General features: G+C 40.5%; 1 protein-coding gene across 40 annotated transcripts in view; it reads left to right on the forward strand.

Annotated features, from left to right (window-relative positions):
• SYNRG (synergin gamma) overlaps positions 1–22033 on the forward strand; it is an 85428-nt gene that overhangs the window by 42054 nt on the left and 21341 nt on the right. For 36 of the 40 annotated variants that reach the window (XR_015148280.1, XR_015148279.1, XR_015148282.1 and 33 more), the window contains 7 exons: positions 1930–2048; positions 2184–2246; positions 6378–7325; positions 15688–16281; positions 17401–17564; positions 18568–18621; positions 19108–19204. Coding sequence is in view for 33 of the 40 variants with exons in the window: in XM_086360364.1 (XP_086216490.1) it covers positions 1930–2048; positions 2184–2246; positions 6378–7325; positions 15688–16281; positions 17401–17564; positions 18568–18621; positions 19108–19204 (2039 nt within the window). In the remaining 7 variants the exon portion in view is untranslated. The remainder of the gene's footprint in view (positions 1–1929; positions 2049–2183; positions 2247–6377; positions 7326–15687; positions 16282–17400; positions 17565–18567; positions 18622–19107; positions 19205–22033) is intronic. The other 4 variants (XR_015148283.1, XR_015148284.1, XR_015148285.1 and 1 more) reach the window with 1 other exon arrangement.

Raw genomic sequence — 22033 nt, forward strand, 5'->3', positions numbered from 1 at the left:
ACATGCCTCTCTCACTGAGTGCCTTTCATTAGTATTAAACAATCGTAATAACCATTTCCATGTTTGGAACATGAAACATGTTACATGACTGGCATAAACACTTTCATAATGATTACAGTTTTATTTAGTAATTGCTTCAAGGATAGAACTGAAATTATGTCTTTTTAATATGTGTAAAATTACAATCTGAGTCATAGGTTTTTTTTGCTTCCTTACCCTAAAGAGCCTCTATTTTTTCCTACTTCTGAAAATAATCTTTAAATTAATGATATTCAAATAAATATCACATTTAGTAGATTTTACAATAGACTTTAAAAGCCCAGAGCTAACACTCGCAAATCATGAAAAATCACTCAACTCTGTGGTTTTTTTCCTGAGACATTGATTACCTTTATTCCTGTGCAGCATTCTGTTCAATGAGTTGTCATTTAATTACTTATGGAACTGTTAAAAACCCACCTATTCTGTATAAACAGTGACCTGTTTGGCCAGATCAAATGTGTAGAAGGTGCCTGGTAGTGGAGTGAAATGATAGTATTTGGAAGCACTAACTCCTCCAGCATTGTGGGTGCCCATTAGCACGCATGTGTATGAGCTGGGTTTTTACCTTGCTTGTAGGCCACTGATAAGAAGATTTAAATGACTATGGAAAGATTTTTGCTCCAGGGCAAAGAACTCAATAGAAATCCATTTATATAACTTGCATGTATGGTGGTATTGAATGCCACAAACTAGTAGTGGAATGTAGTCATTCATATGTAAAGGTGGTTCTTCCAGGGAGCTGCCAGGGTCTGATAAGAAAAAAAAAAAAAAGGCAAAGCTTTTGTAGTTTGTGTTTAAGCCATCCAAGAATTACCCACACAGATACTACTCATTACACTGTTTTTCCATTCAGCAGGGAAATGTGTCCACAGGCAAAAGTATCTGTCTAATTTTGAAGTGATTGTTGTTTTGCTGCAAAGATAGCTTCTGGAACTTCTTGATGTGATCCTTGTAATAATACAGATTGAATGTATTAACTCTTACTGCTGCTTATCATAGGTGGGAACTCCTGCCAGTAAGCAGTGTAGTATGATCAAGAGGGACAGTTTGCATCTTGGTTGAACAGCATTGCAGAAATAGATTTTTATCTTAACTATTCCGCCTCTGCATTGTGAACCCATTTGAGAGAATAATTTACATGAAGCTTAACATAATTTAAAATACTAGGTTTACGTACTTGGAGCAGTTCACTTTCACAGATTTATGTGTTTATCACTTTCACAGATTTAAATATAAAATTGCAGGTGGTCGTTGTTCTGTAATATTTCTAATGCCATTCCAGTGGGTCTTTTTCTTTAATTAATTAATTTATTTTTTGGCTATGCTGGGTCTTCCTTGCTGCACATGGGCTTTCTGTAGTAGCGGAGAGCAGAGGTGACCCTTGGTCGCAGCGCACAGGCTTCTCACTGCGGTGGCTTCTCTCTGTGCAGAGAACAGGCTCTAGGAGTGCGGGCTTCAGGAGTTGCGGCACTCGGGCTCTAAAGTGTGGGCTCAGTAGTTGCGGCACACAAGCTTTGCTGCCCTGTGGCATGTATGGAACCCGTGTCCCCTGCATGGGCAGGCGGATTCTTAATCACTGGACCACCAGAAAATCCCACTCCAGGGGTTTTTATGGCTTAAAAGATGATTTAGATGGTCAGCATGGATCTGACCCCTCTTCACATAATCAAGGAAAGAATTACTGCTTGAATGTTGTTTCAGTCTATTTTTTTCAAGGAAAAAAAAATGTCTTTGGTCACATGTGGTGTACACATAGTTTCTTTAAAGCAGGGAGCCACGAGTTTTTACTAGGTATCTGTGTGCCATTTTAATTCTAAGTTCTTCCTTGATGACATGGTAGGGAGACAATGTTCTAGTCATTAAGAAATATTTCTTTTTCCCTTTTAGTGCCCCTTCTTTGTTGATGCCTCTTCCTGGAACTAAAGCATCAGCTTCAATGGATAAATATGCTGTGTTTAAAGGAATTGCAGCTGACAAGCCCTCTGAAAATACTGTTCCGTTTGGAGGTAAAAGCAGTTCATAAATTCATGAACCTGTGAATGTAAATCTTAGTTTTTAGTGGTGACCTTTTATGGTAAATGTCCTTGAGTTGTGATCTCAAGGTTCCTAACCTTAATTGAGCTTCTGTCTTTTCATCATAGAGCCTGGTGATAAATATAGTGCTTTCAGAGAACTCGAACAGACAGCAGAGAATAAATCTTTGGGTGAGTTTTTGATTCCTTAAATGAATGAATTATTTCATTGTTTAATAAGAGATTTTTATGATTCTTTCACTAACATCCCAAATGTTCTTTTATATTTTACTGTTGTGGCTGTGTTTTTGTTTTGTTTTGTGGCTCTGGAAATTACAAGGAAGTGAAATGTGGTTCAGTTATTGGAAATTATTTTCTAAAAATTAGGGCAGACCCCAAATTGATGCAATTTCCTTTGAAGACAGTGCATTCCCCTTCACCAGAAGCCTTCAAGTCACCTTAGGCTCCTGTGGCCACTTTCAGTTATTTTAACGCTCGGTAAGACTTGGAGCTCTTGGCAGTGCGGCCATCTGTGGACTGTGCAAAAGGCAGCAGCAACCAGTCCGTATGCCTCAAGATTTTCAAAATTAGCTGTAATTTAATGAGAAGACTGAGAGGGGTTTGTGTGCCTATGTGGTTCCCATCTCTAATAGAAGGACTTAAACAGAGTGGAAGGGAATTTAGAGTGATAATTTGAGAGCCATATATGTAAAGACCAAAAGTTTTATTTGTGGCAAAATCCTGCTAGAAACCTCATGTGTAGGATTTAGATAATCCATAGGTCAAATGACGTCCTTTAAAACTTAACCAATGCATGCTGTGAAATTCATGTTCTCTACTGAGGAGTTCTTCCTGTGGACAGTACCACATTCTACCTTTTTGTATTGGGCACTCAAAGTTGGGACATCTTTCCACAGTCATTTGTTCCAGCCTTCTCTCCAAGTAATGGGGTGGGTTCAGGGAGGTGAAGGGAAGTTACAGGAGGGATAAGGCATACGTGTGAAATTTAAACTATCAACAGAAAGTATTCTGCTTAAATATCTCTAGAAATACTCAGTATTTTACAGCTCTTAGGTTCTAGAACTGTTTCCTTGGGTTTCCTAGTCATAGTGTAGAATGTAATGGCTCAGTGCTTGTATTAGGTACTAGGAGTACAAAGATAAACCCCAGAGGGACCTTAGGTTTGTTGGTTTGGCATTTACTCCTGGTGTTGCTGTCATCAACTCCTGGGCCAAGGCAAGTTTGGAGTAAAGAGCGTGGGTTAATATCACGGTTCTTTCTGTGCTCTGGTGTTAGCGGCTGGGTGATACCTCTGTTATTCCTGGGAAACGCTGTGGTGCCCCCACAGCGTAAGCAGTACACCCGGGCCCTGCTTTCTCAGTACCTTCCTGACAGAACCCCAGACAGTCGTTGCTGTGGTCATGCTCTCATTCCAGTCTTACCTTTAAGCCTCTCCATGTACCGATGCCAACTTTGTTCATTTTGTTAAGAATACATTGGACTGCAAAAATTTGAAGTAAAATAGGAAGATGATTGTGTGACAGTTAAACCTCCTTGAAGGCCATCTGACTCATGGAATGAAACTTTGTTGGCTTATAACACTTTTGCAGTTGACTGGGGCTCTCATGTTAAAGGTGAACTTTGCAGAAAGCTGATGAGGTGGATTGGTTTTTTAAAATATTTGATACAGAAGGTAATAACACAAAGGGTTAAAATATTATTGCCTTGCCTTGATAAAATATTATTATTAGTCAAATAATCAGTTTTGTGTAGAATTTAGCAATTTTATTTCAGTAATTCTTTGTCATTCGATTATATAAACACTAAAAAAAAAAAGTTGGACTGGCTTCATTACTGTTACGGCAGAGGTGTAGTTTCTTAAGTCCAAATGACCGAGTTTAATAATGTTTCCTTTTTACTACCCCTATAGTTTAAACAATAAATTAAAGTAGATGCAGAAAATATACTGTGTAGAGAAGTGACACTTTTTGTTTAAGTTTTAGCAAAAAGTGATATCTTTTGAAATGTTTTTAGAGCCTAGAAAGTAGAGGTCAGGAAACTTAATGAGGATTCAGAAGTGGGACTGAAAAGGTAGCCACGAAGTCATATGCTTTATGTACCTCCTGATAAGCAAGCGTCCAATAACTGGCTAATTCATTTGCCCAAAATCTCCTGTGTTTTTGAACATGTAAACCCACCCATTTTTATTTCTTTTTAACCCTTTCACCCAGCTTACATTTCTAGTGGAAACATTTACACTACTTCAGTAAGTTTAGTTTGCTGTGGTGATTTCTTTTACAAAATAACCAAGCAAAACTTGTCAATTTCACAAATATTTTAAAGCAGCACTTCAAAAATTTAGGCTTTGACAAAATTGGCTGCTTGTTACCTTTTTATTTTACAGAAATAAATATCAGTGATATACTTGCCTAAAATTCTAGGGCAGTTTTTTAAGTTTTGTATCTGCTTCTCCTGTCAATTTGTGAAATTGACTTTAGTTTTATTAGTGGTATGTATGAAAACATAAACTATAGAAACTCTGAATGCTCTTCCTCTCTCTCTAAAATTTCCCTAGTAATAGTAAACAGGTTTCTCTGTGTTGATAGATTATGCTGGTGGATTGGTTAGGCATCTCAGATTAGGAAGAAAAATAAGCTTCCAGTATTTCCCATGCTTTTTTTCATGTGATATATCAAAGTATATATCATGTTACAAGCACAGACTATTTAAAGCCTGTATTATTTTCATGATAATTTTCAGAATTATATTTTTATTTTACATACATTTTTCTAGTTTATATGCTTCTTTATCTCATTTTTAGGGAAAATATAATTTTAAAAAGTAGATGAGGAAATTAAAGCTTCTTGTGTTTCGGTTTATAACTCTCCAGAATCACACTCGTATTTTTAAATAACTAGTGATGTTAGTATAGCTGTATTTATAATTGGTTTACCTCTGGTTTTCATTACCTGGTATAACCTAGTGGATTTTATGGGAGACCTTCAGGTGCTATTAGAAAATGGAGATTGTTTGAACGTCCTAATGTCATGCCTGTGAGTGATTACATGCTCTACTGTGCTTTCGTTGCTCAGTTGTGTCCGACTCTTCGTGATCCCATGAACTGTAGCCCTCTAGGCTCCTCTGTCCGTAGGATTCTTCAGGCAAGAATACTGGAGTGGGTTGCCATGCCCTCCTCCAGAGGATCTTCCCAACCCAGGGACTGAACCCAGGTCTCCCGCATTGCAGGCGGATTCTTTACTGTCTGAGCCACCAGGGAAGCCCGAGTGATAATGTGACTGTGATAATAAAGAATAGAAACGCTATTAAGAACCATAGCCCAGATTTTTTTGACCAGTATCTTAACTGCATCTGTTTATTTCTGAGAAATACCTTATTACCTATTTTCTCTAACTAAAAAAATAAATTCTGTCAGTACCTCTATCCCCAGAGTAGCCCAGTATAAAATAAAGTTTAAATCCAACCCTCGAAATATTTTAATAACAGAATTTGTGTTCAGATCCCTTTGAATTTTAATAGGAACAAAAGCTGATTGGTACCGTGAGATGGCTGACTTCAAGAAAAGCCCAAGTACTTGTAGATTTTTTACTTTTTGTAAGATTCAGTTTGTTTGTCGCACAGTGTGGAGAGAAGCTATTAATACTTTATAATATGCCCTTAGCAAAAATGCTTTGCAAGTAAGTAGATGCCTTTTCAGAAATTTTCACCAAATTTCCTTCAAATTAATGCCTCTGTATACTTCAGCAAACCACATAGTATCTAAGCATAAGCTTTAAGTGCCTAACTGAGCAGAGTCTTGTACATCCTAAATATTTGATGCAGGGTTCTTTGTAATATTTCATAGGTACCGTGATTTTTTTTCCTGATTGATCACTGTGTGATCACATTTTATCACTGTAAAAATCACATTTTATCGTTAAAGGGCCACGATTTTAATACGCCTCTCTTCGGGTACCTCCAGCGCCCATTTCTCATTCTCCTGGAGGCTTGGCTGGGTAGCCACAGTGAGGAAACATCCTGAGAGCAATGCTTCCGGCCAGTTGAGGGCGCTGGTACAGACCTACCACACTGAAATGAGAAAATGAAAATGATATGTGTTCGGTTTGATTTTCATTTGTTTCCCTGTCGCTAGCCTTCAGTGTGGAAACGAAAGGGGTACATGGTGTAGGGTATCATCAAACTAGTGGTTAATAGCGTGACGCCTGTGGGGCAAATGTCTGTAATATGCTTGTTCTGTAACGCGCTTTGCATCGTGTGCCTTTCAGCTTGGCATTCTTCTGTATTTGGTTGTGTTTTTTCTTTCAGGAGAAAACTTTGCGGAATTCAGATCTGCAGGGACCGACGATGGCTTCACTGATTTTAAAACCGCTGATAGTATCTCACCACTAGAGCCACCAGCAAAAGACAAGCCTTTTCCAGCCACCTTCCCCTCAGGAGCTACCCAACAGAAACCACAAACACAAGTGAAAAATCCTCTGAACTTAGCAGACCTAGATATGTTTTCCTCAGTTACTTGCAGCAACGAGAAACCATTGTCCTTTTCAGCTGCATTCAGCGTATCAAAACCCGTTTCCACCCGACCCCAGCCAGCAGGGTCTGCGGCACCCAGTGCAGCATTGGTGTCAACTAAGACTGCTAGTTTGGCTGATGATTTTGGAGAATTCAACCTTTTCGGGGAATATTCTAGTCCAGCCTCTGTCGGGGAACAGGATGACTTTGCAGATTTTATGGCTTTCAGTAATAGTTCTGTTTCGTCGGAGCAAAAGGCAGATGACAAATATGAGGCCCTTAAAGAGGAAGCTAGTCCTGGTCCTCTAACCAGCAGCACAGGCATCGCAGGGAAGAGTGGACAAAACTCTGCTGCTACGTCCACGAAATATGACGTCTTCAAACAGCTCTCTCTCGAGGGATCTGGACTAGGTGGTGAAGAGCTGAAAGACAGCACTTCTTCGGGCAAGAGCGATGATGATTTTGCTGACTTCCACTCCAGTAAATTTTCCTCCGTGAACTCGGACAAATCCCTGGGAGAGAAAGCGGTGGCTTTCAGACACACCAAAGAAGACTCTGCTTCGGTGAAGTCCCTCGATCTCCCTTCCCTCGGGGGCAGCAGTGTCGGCAAGGAGGACTCGGAAGACGCGCTCTCTGTTCAGTTTGACATGAAACTGGCTGATGTGGGAGGCGAGCTTAAGCATGTCATGTCTGATAGCTCTTTGGATTTACCGACAGTTAGCGGCCAGCATCCTCCTGCCGCAGGTGAGGAATTGGTGAGATTACTCTGGTGATGGTGACGCAGATGTCAGAGGTGGTTCTGTGGGTGTTCATTTACAGAAGAGGAAGGCTCTGGCTCTTAACCTTCATGAATGTCTGATAATTAACCTCTTCATTGCCAGTCCCCTTAAAGCAGTGTTGCTTTTGATTCTCTGGCTACTCAGATATGTGGTAACTGTGAATACAGTGAAACTTGGATAGCTAAAATAGTTTGACGTTTGAAACCTGACACCAGCTTGGTGTTCGAGGCACATCAAAATCCACTGCTAAACGAGCCGCACATTGCCAGAAATTTTATAAAGATGTTTGCGGTGTCAGTAATGTCCCTCTGTTTCTGTGAGTGAGGTCAGTGTTTCCTCCTTTTTTCTTCTCCGGGGTATGTTTGTCAGCTGCCCACAGAGGATTCTTTTTGGTTTGCAGAAACCAACTCGTGTTAGGCCAAGTAAGTAAAAGTGTCTAGCCAGTGGTACTGCAGTTTGCCAGATCCCTGCAAGAGAAGCAGAGGGCAAGAGCTTGTGTGTGGGTGCCCGGCGTGCCAGGGCCTGGCAAGGAGAAGGGCACCAGTTGTTAGTGGGATTCAGGTAAGCTTTTCAGTGCTAACGCTACGACTAGAAGTATTAAATCGTAACAGGTCTGTAGACTGTAGGATAGGGTAACTACTAACTTCCTCAGAAAACGTTTGAGAAATCTTAGAAGGGAACCCTGTTTAAATTCCATGTGGATTTACATGTAGCAGTTGATTCTCTAGTCCAACTCCTGTCAGAAAAACTAGATTCCCAAGTGTCTTAGTCTTTATTTTGTTTCATTCTTTGATATATATATAGAAATACACCTATTTTGTGGCCTTTAATAATGAGAAATATCTCAGCATTACTGTATTATTCCAGAAAAATGCATACATGTGTGAAGGGTTCATTGTTGTTTAACCAGAGAGAGACACATAAGACACTCCCAAGTTTACAGATTGAGGCAGAAGTTGTAAAGTATGACGGCTTTTGCATACATCAAATTGGTCAAGTCAGAAAACAAAATTACATCCATCCTTTGGCTGTTGAGATGTTGGAAATGGTCTTAAACAGGGTGCTGAATCGGGAGCAAGGTATTGGAGGAGTGCTGTGTTCCACGGGCTCTTTGCTAAGGCCTTTGCCTAGTGCAGTGGGCTGTCTGCAGGGCAACTTGTGCCCCTGCCTGTCTACTTTTTTTAATGTACTTTTCTTCAGATGTTTTTCTTTTTTCTGTTTTGCTGCTCTTTGTTTGCTGGAGAGATTCTGTTTCTCTTTTTTGTATGAGCTGCTTAAGCTACAGCAGTCGGTTGCAAAGTGCTCTGTTTTCTGAACAGTAATAGTGACTTTTTATTTTAAAATCTCATAATATCTACACTAGCCTTTTGGACTCTGAAGGTATGAATTAGAAGCTATTTTTCTGAAAGTGAGTCTCTATTCTTTCACAGTGCCAAACTAGATGTTGTTATGAGATGAGTCTAATCTGGGCTTGGGATGTCTTTTTTTTCCCCCCATTTTGGGAGGGGAGGTTGGTTTCGTGACTGAGTTTGTTCTGATTGACCTGTTAAGATAATCTTCTGTGCTCATGTCCTAGTATGTATGTCTGAAACATTCCCAGCTTGGAACCTGTAATGTTCAAGCCAAGTTTCTTCAATTTGAGGATATTCTTAAAAGCCGATTGTTCTCTCCTTTTGATCTGTAAACCTCCTGTCCGAAAGGAGCAGTATCCCTTTAGAGTGGTTGTAAAAGGGGTTGAAGTCTGACCAATGAGCTGTATTGTTCTTGAGCAGAAGTGCTGCGTGAATGTATTGGAGAAGGTAAATCACAGAGACTTCTCCAGTGCAGTTTGGTTTTACATTATCCTCATCTTGACCACAGTAGCTCTTGCTCTCTTAGATTGTGGATTGAAAGGTACATTTTGTCCGAGAAATAAGAAGTGACCCGATGAAGAGAGAATAAGACCTAGTAGTTTATCTCTGTACCTTAATCCTGTTTGGAAACCCTAACTTAACTCTGAAGGGGATACTGTCTCTTTTAACTCCTGCTATGATTCTTTGTATGGAAGGTAGATAATACTAATAACATTGCCTGATTTCTCTGCATATTATTACATTTAACCCTTTGAACCCTTGCTGCATATAATTTCAACTAGGCTGCTTTTGTCCCCACCCCCACTCCCCCCCACCCCCCCACCCCCACTAAATTGAATCTCTCAGCACTATAGCAGCTTGATGTGCCGTCATTGGGATCATCTGGTTTCGTTGGCAGCAAGAGCTGACCCTCTTTGTGACACTGTCAAAGGGTTAGCAAGACTTCTGTAGCTACCTACTTACCTACCTGTAAAGTAGCTCTTCTTTGACATTGAAAATCTTTGTATTTTAATCAGCGCCTTATTATTATTTTTTGGCTGCTTTTCTGATGTCTTTTTTTTTTTTTTTTTTTTTCAATTGGGACATTTTCTGTGTGAATGTGCCTTTTCAAACTTGCTTTGGTATATTCCTCTGCAAATACTGATCTGCATGCTTATTCTGATGACTTTTTTTCCAGCTCTTCTGTATCACTCTCTTTTGTGATCTGTAAGTCTTACGTTAATAAATAATTCTTTGGCATATTTTGAAAGTGTGGGGATGTGTGTAATTTATACTTCTCCAGGGTTAGACCAAAGAAAAATACCTGGTCCATATCAAATTTAAACCCTCCTGTGGTTTGAGGGTTTTTTCCTTTTTGTTTATTTTGTTTCCTCAAACACCTTTTTCCTAAGAAAGTATTGGTACATTTTAGCCTTTTCTTCTTATAATTCCACTGATATAACTGTTTAACATGGCACTGGATTAAAATATAACTTAAAACATTTAAAAAGTATAAACCTTACATTATGTTACATGTTAGAAATTTTATTCCTTACCTCTAGTGACAAAACTGAGTAGATTTTATTGCTTTGTAAACATCTTGGAGCCTGCCTCAACTAGGAGTTAAACTGAGAGAGGAAAGACCTCAGTTTAGTGTTGGGGAAAGAGGGCCACATCTGTTAATAACTAGGTATTTATAAATTATCAAAAGATATTGAGATGGACTTCTGAACAGAGTATATGTGAACCAAATATAGATAATCTCTGCAGTGGAAAGTGCTCATTGTTAATACTGGAGTGTCCAGGACTGAGTTTGATTTGAGTGTGAAGTTGAGTACTTCCTCCTCTAACTGTAGGGTGCATTACCTTTCCAGCTTCAGAATGTATTATGAAGCCACCTTCCTTTGGTCTTTTTTAACTTAGTCCGTGAGGCAAGTTCTTAACTCTGCATTTTTAAGAAAAGAATTTTTTTTTTAGAAAGACCCATGAAAGTCAGCCACAAGAGTAAGCCAAATTTGGACGCTTTTTTTTTTTTTTTTACCATTTTAGAGTATAATAATAGTGAAAAACTTTGGGGAAAAGGAGTTATTTCCATGGTTTTAATTTTTTTCTTATATTTTGACACTTCCTTTTAAAAATTTGAGTCAGAAAGAAAATTAAACCATTGAAGGTGAAGATTTTGAATAGAATTCCTGAGAGATTACTTTCAGTAACTAAAGTATGCTGTTGGAGGGGGCGGGTGTGGAGATTGCATATTGAGACTAAGAAAGTGTGGGTCTACCCTTCAAAATATTGTGTTTTCCAGAGCATAATGCTTTAGCAAGTTGAATAATACTTGGTTTGCAAAACCTTGTGTAATCATATTATGTTTTAATTATGATCTGTGCTAACTAATTTGGAAGAAAGATTTTGGTGTAGCTTTTGTCTAGCAATAATATCAGTTGCCTTTTGTTTGAAATTTTCTTATGCCAGTCTTTTGGGTTTGGTGAAGGAATTCTTTTGTCATTGGAGTTTAGTGGTAGAGTGGTCCATCTGGGGCTGCTTTAACTCCTTTCTCCTTTAAATCAGGCTGCAGAAAATGAACATAACTGTGCATAAAACATAATCACATTCATAAATTGAACAATTACTCAATAAAAGTAACACTACTTTTTAGGGAGAAAGTTTTGATAATACATATAATAATATAAACTCACAGTAAATATTTGAAGGACTATATTCTCTTCTGTAAGTTCCAACAAACCAAAAAATACTATTTTGTTTGCCCCCATGCCAAGTAAAGTGAGATGTGGTTAGTGCCTGACTTCGCACTTCGGTGTCTGAGAAATTATTCAGATGTATTTACATTTTACAGTCACTCTGTTTTTCTCATTAAAATCCCTACTGATTTTTAAAAGTAGCTGATGAACATGGTGATAATTTTGTCAATTTCAAAAAAGCTGGGCTAAATCCTAAAGTAGCTCAAAAAATCAAGCCATTTTAGTTTTAAAGAGCTTCCAGCTTCGTTTTTCCATCAGTTGAATGCTTTTCATAAGTAGTTTTGGAAAATGTTGGCTGTATAGGGTCACTGTATATGGGGTGATATACATAGGAGGTTCTCCTGGGTGCTGCCCTCTCCCTTGTGTGGCCCGAAGGCTTCAGTTGTAATTGCCATCTTCTGTGCGCATTTAATGTTTTTTTAATGATGACCACGTCCCACGGTATGTCTTGGCACTATTCCATGGCCTTCTGCCTCCTCCAACTAAAAATATCCAGAGGATTACCTTTTTTTTTTTTTTCCAATTGGACTTAAAACACTGACCCAGAAACCTGCAGGTGCTGACTGATAGCCTGACGGCACTTAAACCTTAGATTTACATGGATCTGTACAAATGAAGAATGGTCGGTTTCTATGCAGGTTGGAAAACACTGGAAGGTGATTAAGCAGCAGCATTTTATGCCCTGTCATGCTTACACTGTGACCACTTTCATTCCTGTTTTCTTTAACAACACCACCTGGGTGTTTGATCCTTAAGACAATACAGTCAAACCATGCTCTACAGTTAACAGAGACTGTGAACATGATTGATCTCAGAAGGAAGAATAAGACCAGAAACGGGCAGAAGTTTAAGTGTATGAATATTTCATGACTTGCTTTGGTAAAACGGAGTTTGGACTAAAGCAGTATTGGAAATTCCTTAGTCCAACGAACATTTTTATTGCTCTGTTAAACACTGAGGAGTGCTGGAATTTGCACATGTATCTCTTTTCTTTTTCTAAATGCTTTTCTCAAAAGCTAATAACTCTTTATCACCTGGGCACATGCTTACAGCTTTAGAAAAGATCCATGGAAATCAGCGTGGCCTTCTGCATCCTGTAGTAGCAGCTCACATTCTTTGTTCCAAGAAATACCTTGTTCTCATGTACAACATCCGTTCAGATGGGATTTGAATAGAGGTTGTGGGAGAGACTGATGGGGTTACTTGCCAGCATAAGCAAGAAATCCATGTCTTGATTTGAGACCCACGATGGAAAGCAGATGGTGTAGTTTATTCCTCTGGCTTGGTAATAGGACATTGCTGGTTGCAAACAAATAAGTATATTAAAGCACACGATTTGGTGCATTATCTGTATGCAATTGCAGTTCAATCCAGCACAGCCCAAGAGTTTTCCAGTAGAATTGGAAACATAGTAGTGATTCTCTACTCCTTTTATTACATCCATTCTGTTTTCTTTTCCTTTTTCTCCTGCAGTTTTCAGAATTCAGCTGTCAAATTGAAAACTCACCTACAGTAACTTCAGTGATTACAATATAAAATATGGGTTATTCCATGTTGTTTTTCCATCACTCATGTTGTAGGTTTTACAGAATCTTTAATGTTTTTGAGACCAACATACAGTAATACATATCATTTGATTGCTTAGAAAACAGAACTGTTAATGTGGGAAATGAAGAATTTTCTTGGTTTAACCTGTGCTTAGTGAACTGATTCACCACATCAAAAAAAAAAAAAAAAATGGTTTACTAATATTCACCATGCCAGGAAATACAACTCATTTTTATATTGCTTATAAAGTGCTATGGTTTAGGAATACAGTGTTCTTATGTTCCTTATATAATAGCAGTACTTCCTTTTGTGTCCAAATGAATTGCACTTTATTAACTTATTTTTTTTAACACTGTCTAGCCAATAAATAAGCAAAAATAAAATTTAAAAATCAGCCTTGAGGTTTAACTTTCATATATCCTGTATAATTACTCTTCATTATTTTTTGGAATACAAAATATTTCCATTTTAGTCTTTTGATTGGTCATTTCCGTGAGTTGTTCCAAAAAGCAAAATATTGTGTTTATCATTCATAGTAAAAATAAGATTTGTTGAAGACCTAAAGTATTACACAAAATACTTGAAAGCTCTTCAACTAAGGTATTCCCTTAGTGTTTATAATGCCTTTTACCTGATTATATTACAATCATTTCTGGATTTTTTTTTTTAACTTGTTTTTTCTTGTTGCATAATTGCACAGAGGATCTTTTTTATTACCATAGCAACTTAGTTGTGGTTGAACAAGAGCTTAACTTTTTATTAAATTTATCTTTGGTCTCTATGAAAATTGCTACCAATTTAGTAGATGAGATTCTAGGAGTAGTTCATAACATAGCTCTTCAAAGAGCTTTCTGGTAGGATCTAATAATAAAAAATTTATGTTGTGACACTTTCTTCTGAATGAACCCTTTGCAGACTCACTCATCTTGTGTTTAACTGCATCTGCCCTCTGATTGAATTTCACTTAATTTGAGTCAGGGAACCTTCTGATCCCTTTAAATAGTGGGGAAAACAGACACTACAGCCAGAGACTAAGAAGGCATTCTGTCTAAAGTTTTGTTTCATTCATTCTAAACTGTATGTTTTCACCTAAATCTTTTTTTTCCCCTCCTGTTTATATTAAGTTAGTGCCCTTTTCCTAATAGGGTTGAGAGAGAAACTTGGGGTGCACTGTTAGAGGAGCAGTGTCATGAATGGCTTCCCTTTCATAAACCAGGCGGCATCGCTGTGTAAGAGAAACGAGGAGACCCGGTGCTGGCTCACGTTTTAACTGAGTTATGAGAATCTAGGTCACAGAACTTTTCGAGCATTTTCCTCGTAAGCCCTGCTTTTGGTTGTCAGAGAGGGAGTCTTGCATTTGGCTTTCTTACCTGGTAGACAGTGACCAAAATGAGACCAAACGCATCTCGGCCAGATTGAATGGACCATGGTGCTGGAAGGTGGCTTCTCCACACCAGTATGACTCAGCCCCAGCTGGTTTGGCTTCAGGAAAATGGGCAAGAAATTTTCCCTACTAAGACCACCAAAGTGATGGGTTGACTTCTCACATTTTACTTTGAAACAATTCTATTTTAAGCCCTAAGGCAGGCAGCTAAATTTCACATTGAGGCTGGCGGCAGCTGTGCTATATAATAATTGCTGTGCTGCTTACTAGACTCTGGGCTGGTCCCTTTACATACACTATCGTTAATGTCACAACACAGCCCTTCCAAGTGCCTGGTCCTTTTTTTTTACATGTAAGCAAGCCAAAGTTGAGCTGTTAAATAGCTCGCCTAGTATCGCCCAAGTGGTAGGTGGCACAGCTGGGAGCTGAATGCAGGTCTGTCTGAATTAAAAACCTGTATTCTTTTTGCTGTTTGGTGCCACCTCTTAAATTATTTAAATGTATATTAAGCGTGTAAAATGAGTCTTCCTCCCCAGTGTTTCTTTCTTTTCCTATTTTAGTGAGGAGGTTACACATAGTTGAAAGAGAAACAAGAGCCCAAGAGGACCCAGACCTTTGATTCTATTTGTTTAGAGGCTAAAGTTAGCTTAGATTGATTTTTTTTTTTTCCTCATACTCCCATCACAGCAGTATGACGTCCATAGTGACCAAAATAACAACTGGGTAAGTAACTACTTAATTAAAATCTCATATTTGGCCTTGCCTAGACAGAAACTCCTAGTAATTGATTAAAAGTTAGCTATAACATTTTTTTTACTTTAGTTTCAAGATAGTCAATTTTTAATTAGTGTGTCATATACATTTCATATGAGCATGTTATAAATGAACATGTTCCAATGAAGTCAAAACGTGTAAGAGACTTGTTTGGGGCAGGGAATATTGTAAATACATTTTCAAGTTTACAAGTGAATGGACATTTTATTAAATGACCCTATCCTTCTATCAAACAGTATATACATTGGTGGATGAACCTCCTGTCTTTTTTTTTTTTAAGAAACTGTCATATAGGAAGAAATGGACTCTTTGTTACTAAATATAAATGCCAGCTCAAGGTTAATGTAGGTTTTTAAAGATCAGATTTTACAGCCCATCTCCTTTAATTTTAGTACAAGCTCTAAATTTAGTCAATTCCAATATCGCATGGAACTAATCAAAGACGCTAGACATTTTGCTTCTGCAGAGTTTAGGGCATTTTGCCTACATGGTAAGCTTGCCTCTAACTGTGGGGTCTTATTTCCCTTTCAGATATAGAGGACTTAAAATATGCTGCTTTTGGAACCTACAGTAGCAGTTTTGCAGTGAGCACACTTACGAGCTCTGACTGGTCAGACAGGGATGATGCCTCTCAGGGCAGAAAGCTGTCCCCATTTGTCCTCTCAGCAGGAAGCGGAGCCTCCGCCGCCGCCTCGGTTCTTCAAAAGAAAGAGACTTCGTTCGGCAGTTCCGAAAACCTCACCGTGGCATCTCTCTCCAAAGTCACAACCTTCGCCAGCGAGGACCCTCTTCCAGAGACCACCTTCCTAGCTTTCGCCAATTTTAAGGACGTGATCCCGCAGGCCAGCGAGCCAAAGGAATACGAAAGCGGGGACTTCAGGGATTTCGCCAGACAAGACCTGCCTGTAGGCGAGCGGAGCCAAGAGGCCATGTGCCTGAGCCCGGCCTCCAGCAGCGCTTCTCACGACACCCCCAAGGAATGCACAGATGACTTCGGAGAGTTTCAGAGTGAGAAGCCCAAAATCAGCAAATTTGACTTTTTAGTGGCCAATTCACAAGGCAAAATGAAATCCAGCGAAGAAATGATCAAAAATGAGCTAGCAACCTTTGACCTTTCTGTTCAAGGTGAGTAGCTTTCAACACAGATTTTACATCCTGGTTTCTTCCACTGCATTTAAATGTTCATTCTTTCTTAGAATAAGAAGGTGGTCCCTGGGTTAGCAGGAAATATATTTTCCAATGTTTAAAATCAGAGTCTGGGACAACAGACTATAAAAGAGGGTTTCCCTGAGACTGAACTGAAATTAAACCAGTATTCATCAGATGACAGCTTTGGGGGTTAAAATTAAGTGCAACACACGGTCAATTTGTTGGCTCGTTTTGGGGAGAAGTGTGCTGTGTTAGAAGAGCCAGAGAAATGGTTTGACCCCCTTGTGGGCCAGTGAGTTCTGCTCTTGATCCCTGGCTACAGAGTATATCTTTTCATGCTGAGGTGCCATGTAGTACCTATGGATCTGAGTCCAGTCTGCAGACCTGCTCTGATTGACCCACACTCAAGGATTTCTAATGTGTGAAGCAGTTGCCGATGCATAAAACCATGACACTTTACAACCTGGATTTCTGGCTTTTCTTGGAAAGGCATAGTATCTGGCAGTCCTAGGCCTGCGTTCCCACCTCTTGATGATCAGCTGGAGCCGAGTAGCATCATCCCCTCCAGCAGATGATGTGAGGTCTGCCCTGTGTCATGGTTCCCACTATGTTCCTCTCCAGCTGACCTGCTTCAGTCATTTCCTTTGCCCACCTGCTCTCTGAAGGCATTTGAGTTTGCCCCTTTGGTTTTAATCCCACCCTGACAGAAGGGCTCATTGATTTCTGTTCATTGAGAAGGATGGAGGAAGTCAGTACCAATCCGTAGGTGATGACTGGAAAAGTGCCACACTCTTGCACACTGATACTTAGAAAGACCCTAGTCCTCCAGACTCCAGTGATCCCACATTCAGAGTTATGGAAGTATTGTGACAGATTAAAGAAGCGTAATGGAGAAAATTAACGGCAGGGGACTCGGGCATGAGAAAACAAGGGAAAGTGTTCAGCGTGCCACTTGCCAGACAGGCCGAACGAGAAGTGTGATTATGACCACCTCCTGACGCCAGCATCTAGAGAAGAGGGTCGTGTGAGCAAGGAAGAGCCTCTGCTTGGATTAAGCTGAGTAATCAGAACTTTTGTGCCGTCCATCTCCCCCAGGATCGCACAAGAGAAGCCTGAGCCTTGGTGATAAGGAAATAAGCCGCTCTTCTCCTTCCCCGGCTTTGGAGCAGCCTTTCAGGGACCGCTCCAACACGCTGAGCGAGAAGCCTGCCCTGCCCGTCATCCGCGACAAGTACAAAGACCTGACGGGAGAGGTGGAGGTGAGCGGGCTCTGCGTCCCTGGGGCCCCGAGAGAAAGTGCTTGCCTCTGTCACCTGGGGAGCGAGGGGCAGACCGTCCCAAGGCACCGGGCATGAGATGTGTCATTAAATAAGTGAGAGCATGGTGACCCTAGCCCCGGATGAAGATTCCTCCTAGATGTGACATCACTGAGAGTAGTTAGCGACCCTAAAAGTGGAATTATTCCTGAGACCTCACAGGAGGGAAGTGTTTCTTCAGGGAGTTCTTTTTGAGCATGTGGACTTTATCATCTTAGTGGTAAAACCTCAAAAGGCGGTACTGGGGCGGGGGTGGGGGGCGGGGGGACTTCCCTGGAAGCGCAGTGGTTAGGGCTTCACCTTCCAGTGCGGGGGATATGGATTCGGTTGCTGGTCAGGGAGCTAAGATTCCACATGCCTCATGGCCAAAAAACCAAGACATTACAAAAAAAAAGAAAAAATCAGAAGCAATATTGTAGCTAATTTAAAAATTGGCCCACATTTAAAAAAAAAATCTTTAAGAAAAAAAGAGGACAGATGTGCTGGATCCTCTCACGGTTAACGTGTGTCCCACGCTGCTTCCTCCTCCAGCCGACACTCTGAGCATCCTCCTCCCCGTCCTGTCAGACCCGCGCTCACTCGCACGCACAGCTTCCTGACTGTGGAGCAGGAAGCTGTGGTTTGATACTGGCTCTCGTGCTAGACGCCTACGTGGTGTGTACCTTTAAACAGGCTTCCACTATCAATGGAACAAATGAGGCAACGTTTACGAAGGGAATCCACTAAAAACCATTTCCCTCCAATTTACAAGTCATGTGTTCAGAAGTCACAGTTATCAGGAGCTATCAGTAAAAATCATCATTAGTGGGTTCAGAAGGTCAACTGCACTTGGATTAGTGATTTTCATAGACATGAAAGTAAGTCTTCAGGACTCTGGCCTGACAGAAGTCACAAGTAGGGTTCCAGGCTTGCCTGCTTGACCCAGTTCTTTTTATAAATTTCACAGGAGAACGAGAGGTATGCATATGAATGGCAGCGGTGTCTGGGGAGCGCTCTGGAGGTGAGTCTGTCGCATGTGTTCACACATCCGCATGTGCCTCTTGTGTCATCTTGCCTTCTTGGTTCCTTTGGATGGACTCGGGGCGAGCTCTGCCTTGATGGCCTTGCACTAGGAGGACCTGTGTGGAAAGTTACACAGAGAGGCTTCTTCCCCACCTATTGTAGCAGACCCCACTCACTCACTCACGGTGCCCTCTTCCGTCACTGAGTTTAAGGTGTAACAAAATGATATCATTATCTCTGCCCAAGTTAAAATAATATTTAAGCTGAAGAACCCTTGTCTTTCCACTTCCAAAAAAACGGAGGCTTGGTTCGTCAATGTCAAAATTAAATTCTGAGATTTGTTTCAGCATAGTCATCTACATACATCAATCAGTCATGCATTTTCACACCTTCCAGCTTTCTGTTGGGTTTTCTACTAATAGTAAACTGCTTTGTAATGACTTTTCCTGATTATGTAAGGTGATGTGATTTCATTTCTTTATAGGTCATTAGGAAGGCCAATGATACTTTAAATGGAATCAGTAGTAGCTCTGTATGCACAGAAGTAATTCAGTCAGCTCAAGGCATGGAATACTTATTAGGTATGTGCTTTCATATTATACTTCTTCAAAATCATGACACTTTGTAGGCTTTTCAGTTGTCCCTATGTCAAGTAGTTTAATCTAGATCTCTCTAAGCCTCATAGGACTTCACTAAGTAGCTTCTGCTTTTATAGATAAGACACTTAAATCCTACCCAGAAACAACTATTTGACTTCAGGTCTCTGTGGCCAGGTTTCCCAGTCCTTGTTATACACAATGTAAAGTCACATGTTACTGGTTTATCAAAGAGTCTGAACTAGATGAGGCATTAACATTAAATCATTGGTTTAAAAAAGAAAATTAAGTTATTGGGTCCCCAGTCAGTTCTTACCAGGCTCTGTTGAATTCTGCCTTTCTACCCCTTACCAACCTCACAGATTCCTTAACTTCCTGGCCGCCTTCAGCTCTCACACGTCCCAGTCTAACGTGAAATCTCAGTCCCTGTCCTCAGTGGTCCTCTCCTGCTCAGGGTTTGCCTGTCGCCAGAACCACAGGCACTGGACTCTCTCTAATCTTCTTCAGACCTTTACTCAGATGTCACCTTCTAAGTGAGGTCTTCTCACCCCTCTCACTCAAAACCGTGTTCCCTCTCTCCACCCTGTCACTTGCTATCCATCTCCCTGCTTGATTTTCTCCCTAGCCCTGTCACATTTACTATCTTAAATATTTTACTTTCTGTTATTTGTATCTGTTATCTGTCTGTCTCCACTAAAATCCGCCTCCAAGAAGGGAGAGATTTGGGTGTGATTTGCTTCCAGCTGGGTTTCCAGCACCTCGCCTAGTGCTGGGCGCCCAGTGGTCACTCGTGTATACTCTCTGGGTGAGTGGCTCTGAAGGCTGTGAGCCCTCCTTATTCCTGCCTCCTGCTCTTGTTCCTCTTTCCTGCTCAGACAGGCATAATTCAGCTTCATAAACAAATGTTCACCAGCTCATGGGGTGCCTATCTTTCCCTCTAGTAGTTTCCTAGCATGAAAGATTGACTCAGAAGCCCCCTCACTTGGCTCAGAGTGGGCAGCAATTCCTAACCTTCCCCTGGGGAAGGAAGGACAAGCCGCAGTGCTGTATATAGGCTGAGCGTGTACCACTAAAGACCCCCTGGCATTCTTCCAGTTCTTTCTGGAACAGGCTAGGGGAGGGGTTGGGTTATGCCTGGCAGCTGTCCTTAGTCTTTGGAGACCTTGGTGTCTCTCATCCTTGCTGGAAGAATTCAGCCATAATTCAGAGACCACTAGAAAAGAACCATTCTGTGTCCTGTTAAGTGTGTAAAAGATACATGAAGCCACAGACTTTGTAAATCTTTGAGCATTCAGAGGAGTGAAATATTTCTTAATTATAGGCTGACCTGGGAGATACTGGGGCTTCCCTGATAGCTGAGTTGGTAAAGAATTGGCCTGCAATGCAGGAGACTCCAGTTCGATTCCTGGGTCAGGAAGATCCCCTGGAGAAGAGGCAGGTTACCCACTCCAGTAATCTCGGGCTTCCCTTGTGGCTCAGCTGGTAAAAAAAAATCCACCTGCAATGTGGGAGACCTGGGTTTGATCCCTAGGTTGGGAAGATTCCCCTGGAGCAGGGAATGGCTACCTACTCCAGTATTGTGGCCTGGAGAATTCCACGGATTATAAAGTCCATGGGGTTGCAAAGAGTTGGACACAACTGAGCGACTTTCACTTTCACTTCACTGGGAGACATTGAAGGTTTGATTCCAGACGACTGCAGTAAAGCTTATAGCTCAATGAAGCGAGTTGCATGAATATTTTGGTTTCCCAGTTCATAGAAAAGTTATGTTTACCTTATGACTGTATTCCATTAAGTGTGCAATAGCATTATGTCTGAAAAAACCTTAAATTAAAAATATTGATTAAAAAAGGCTAGCCATCATCTATCTGAGTCTTTAGCAAGTCATAATCTTCCTGCTGGTGGAGGCTCTTGCCTTGATGTCGATGGCTGCTGGCAGATCAGGGTGGTAGTTGCTGAAGGTTGGGGTGGCTGTGGCCATTTCTTAAAATAAGACAAGTTTGTTTCACCAATGGACTCTTTCATTGATGAACAATTTCTCTATATAGTATGCAATGCTGTTTGATAGCATTTTACCCACAGGAGAACTTTTTTCAGAATTGGTGTCAGTCTTGAAATCTGTGCTGCTTTATCAGCTTAGTTTATGTAATATTCTAAGTTCTTTGCTGTCATTTTAACAGTCATCACCAGGAGTGGATTCCACCCCAAGAAACCACTTTCTTTGCTCATTGTTAAAGATTTATCATGAGATTGTAGCAAATTAGTCACATCTTAAGGGTCTACTTCTAATTCCCTTGCTGTTCCCATCATGTCTATGGTTACTTCCTCCACTGAAGTCTTGAACCCCTCAAAGTCAACCATGAGGGTTGGAATCAACTTCTTCCAGATTCCTCTTGTTGATATTGTGACCTCTTCCCATGAATCCTAGATGTTCTTAATGACATCTAGAATGGTGAATCCTTTCCAGGAGGTTTGCAATTTACTTTCCCCAGATCTACCAGAGGAATTACCATCTGTGGCAGCTATAGCCTCTTAAAATATATTTCCTAAAGACTAAGACTTGAAAATCAAAATTATTACTTGACCCATGGGCTGCAGAATGGATGTTCTGTTATTAGCAGGCATGAAAACATTAATCTTGTTGTATATCTTTATCAGATGTCTTAGGTGACCAGATGCCTTGTCACTGAGCAGTCATATTTTAATCTTTTTTTTTTTTTTCTGAGCAGTAGGCCTCAACAGTGAGCTTCAAATATTCTGTAAACCATGTTGTGAACAGATGTGTTATCATCCAGGCTTTGTTATTCCACTTCT

Source organism: Bos grunniens, chromosome 19 (genome assembly GCF_055505025.1).
Source record: "Bos grunniens cultivar Pamir isolate PY7600 chromosome 19, Bosgru_T2T1.0, whole genome shotgun sequence".
NCBI classification, from domain to species: domain Eukaryota; kingdom Metazoa; phylum Chordata; class Mammalia; order Artiodactyla; family Bovidae; genus Bos; species Bos grunniens.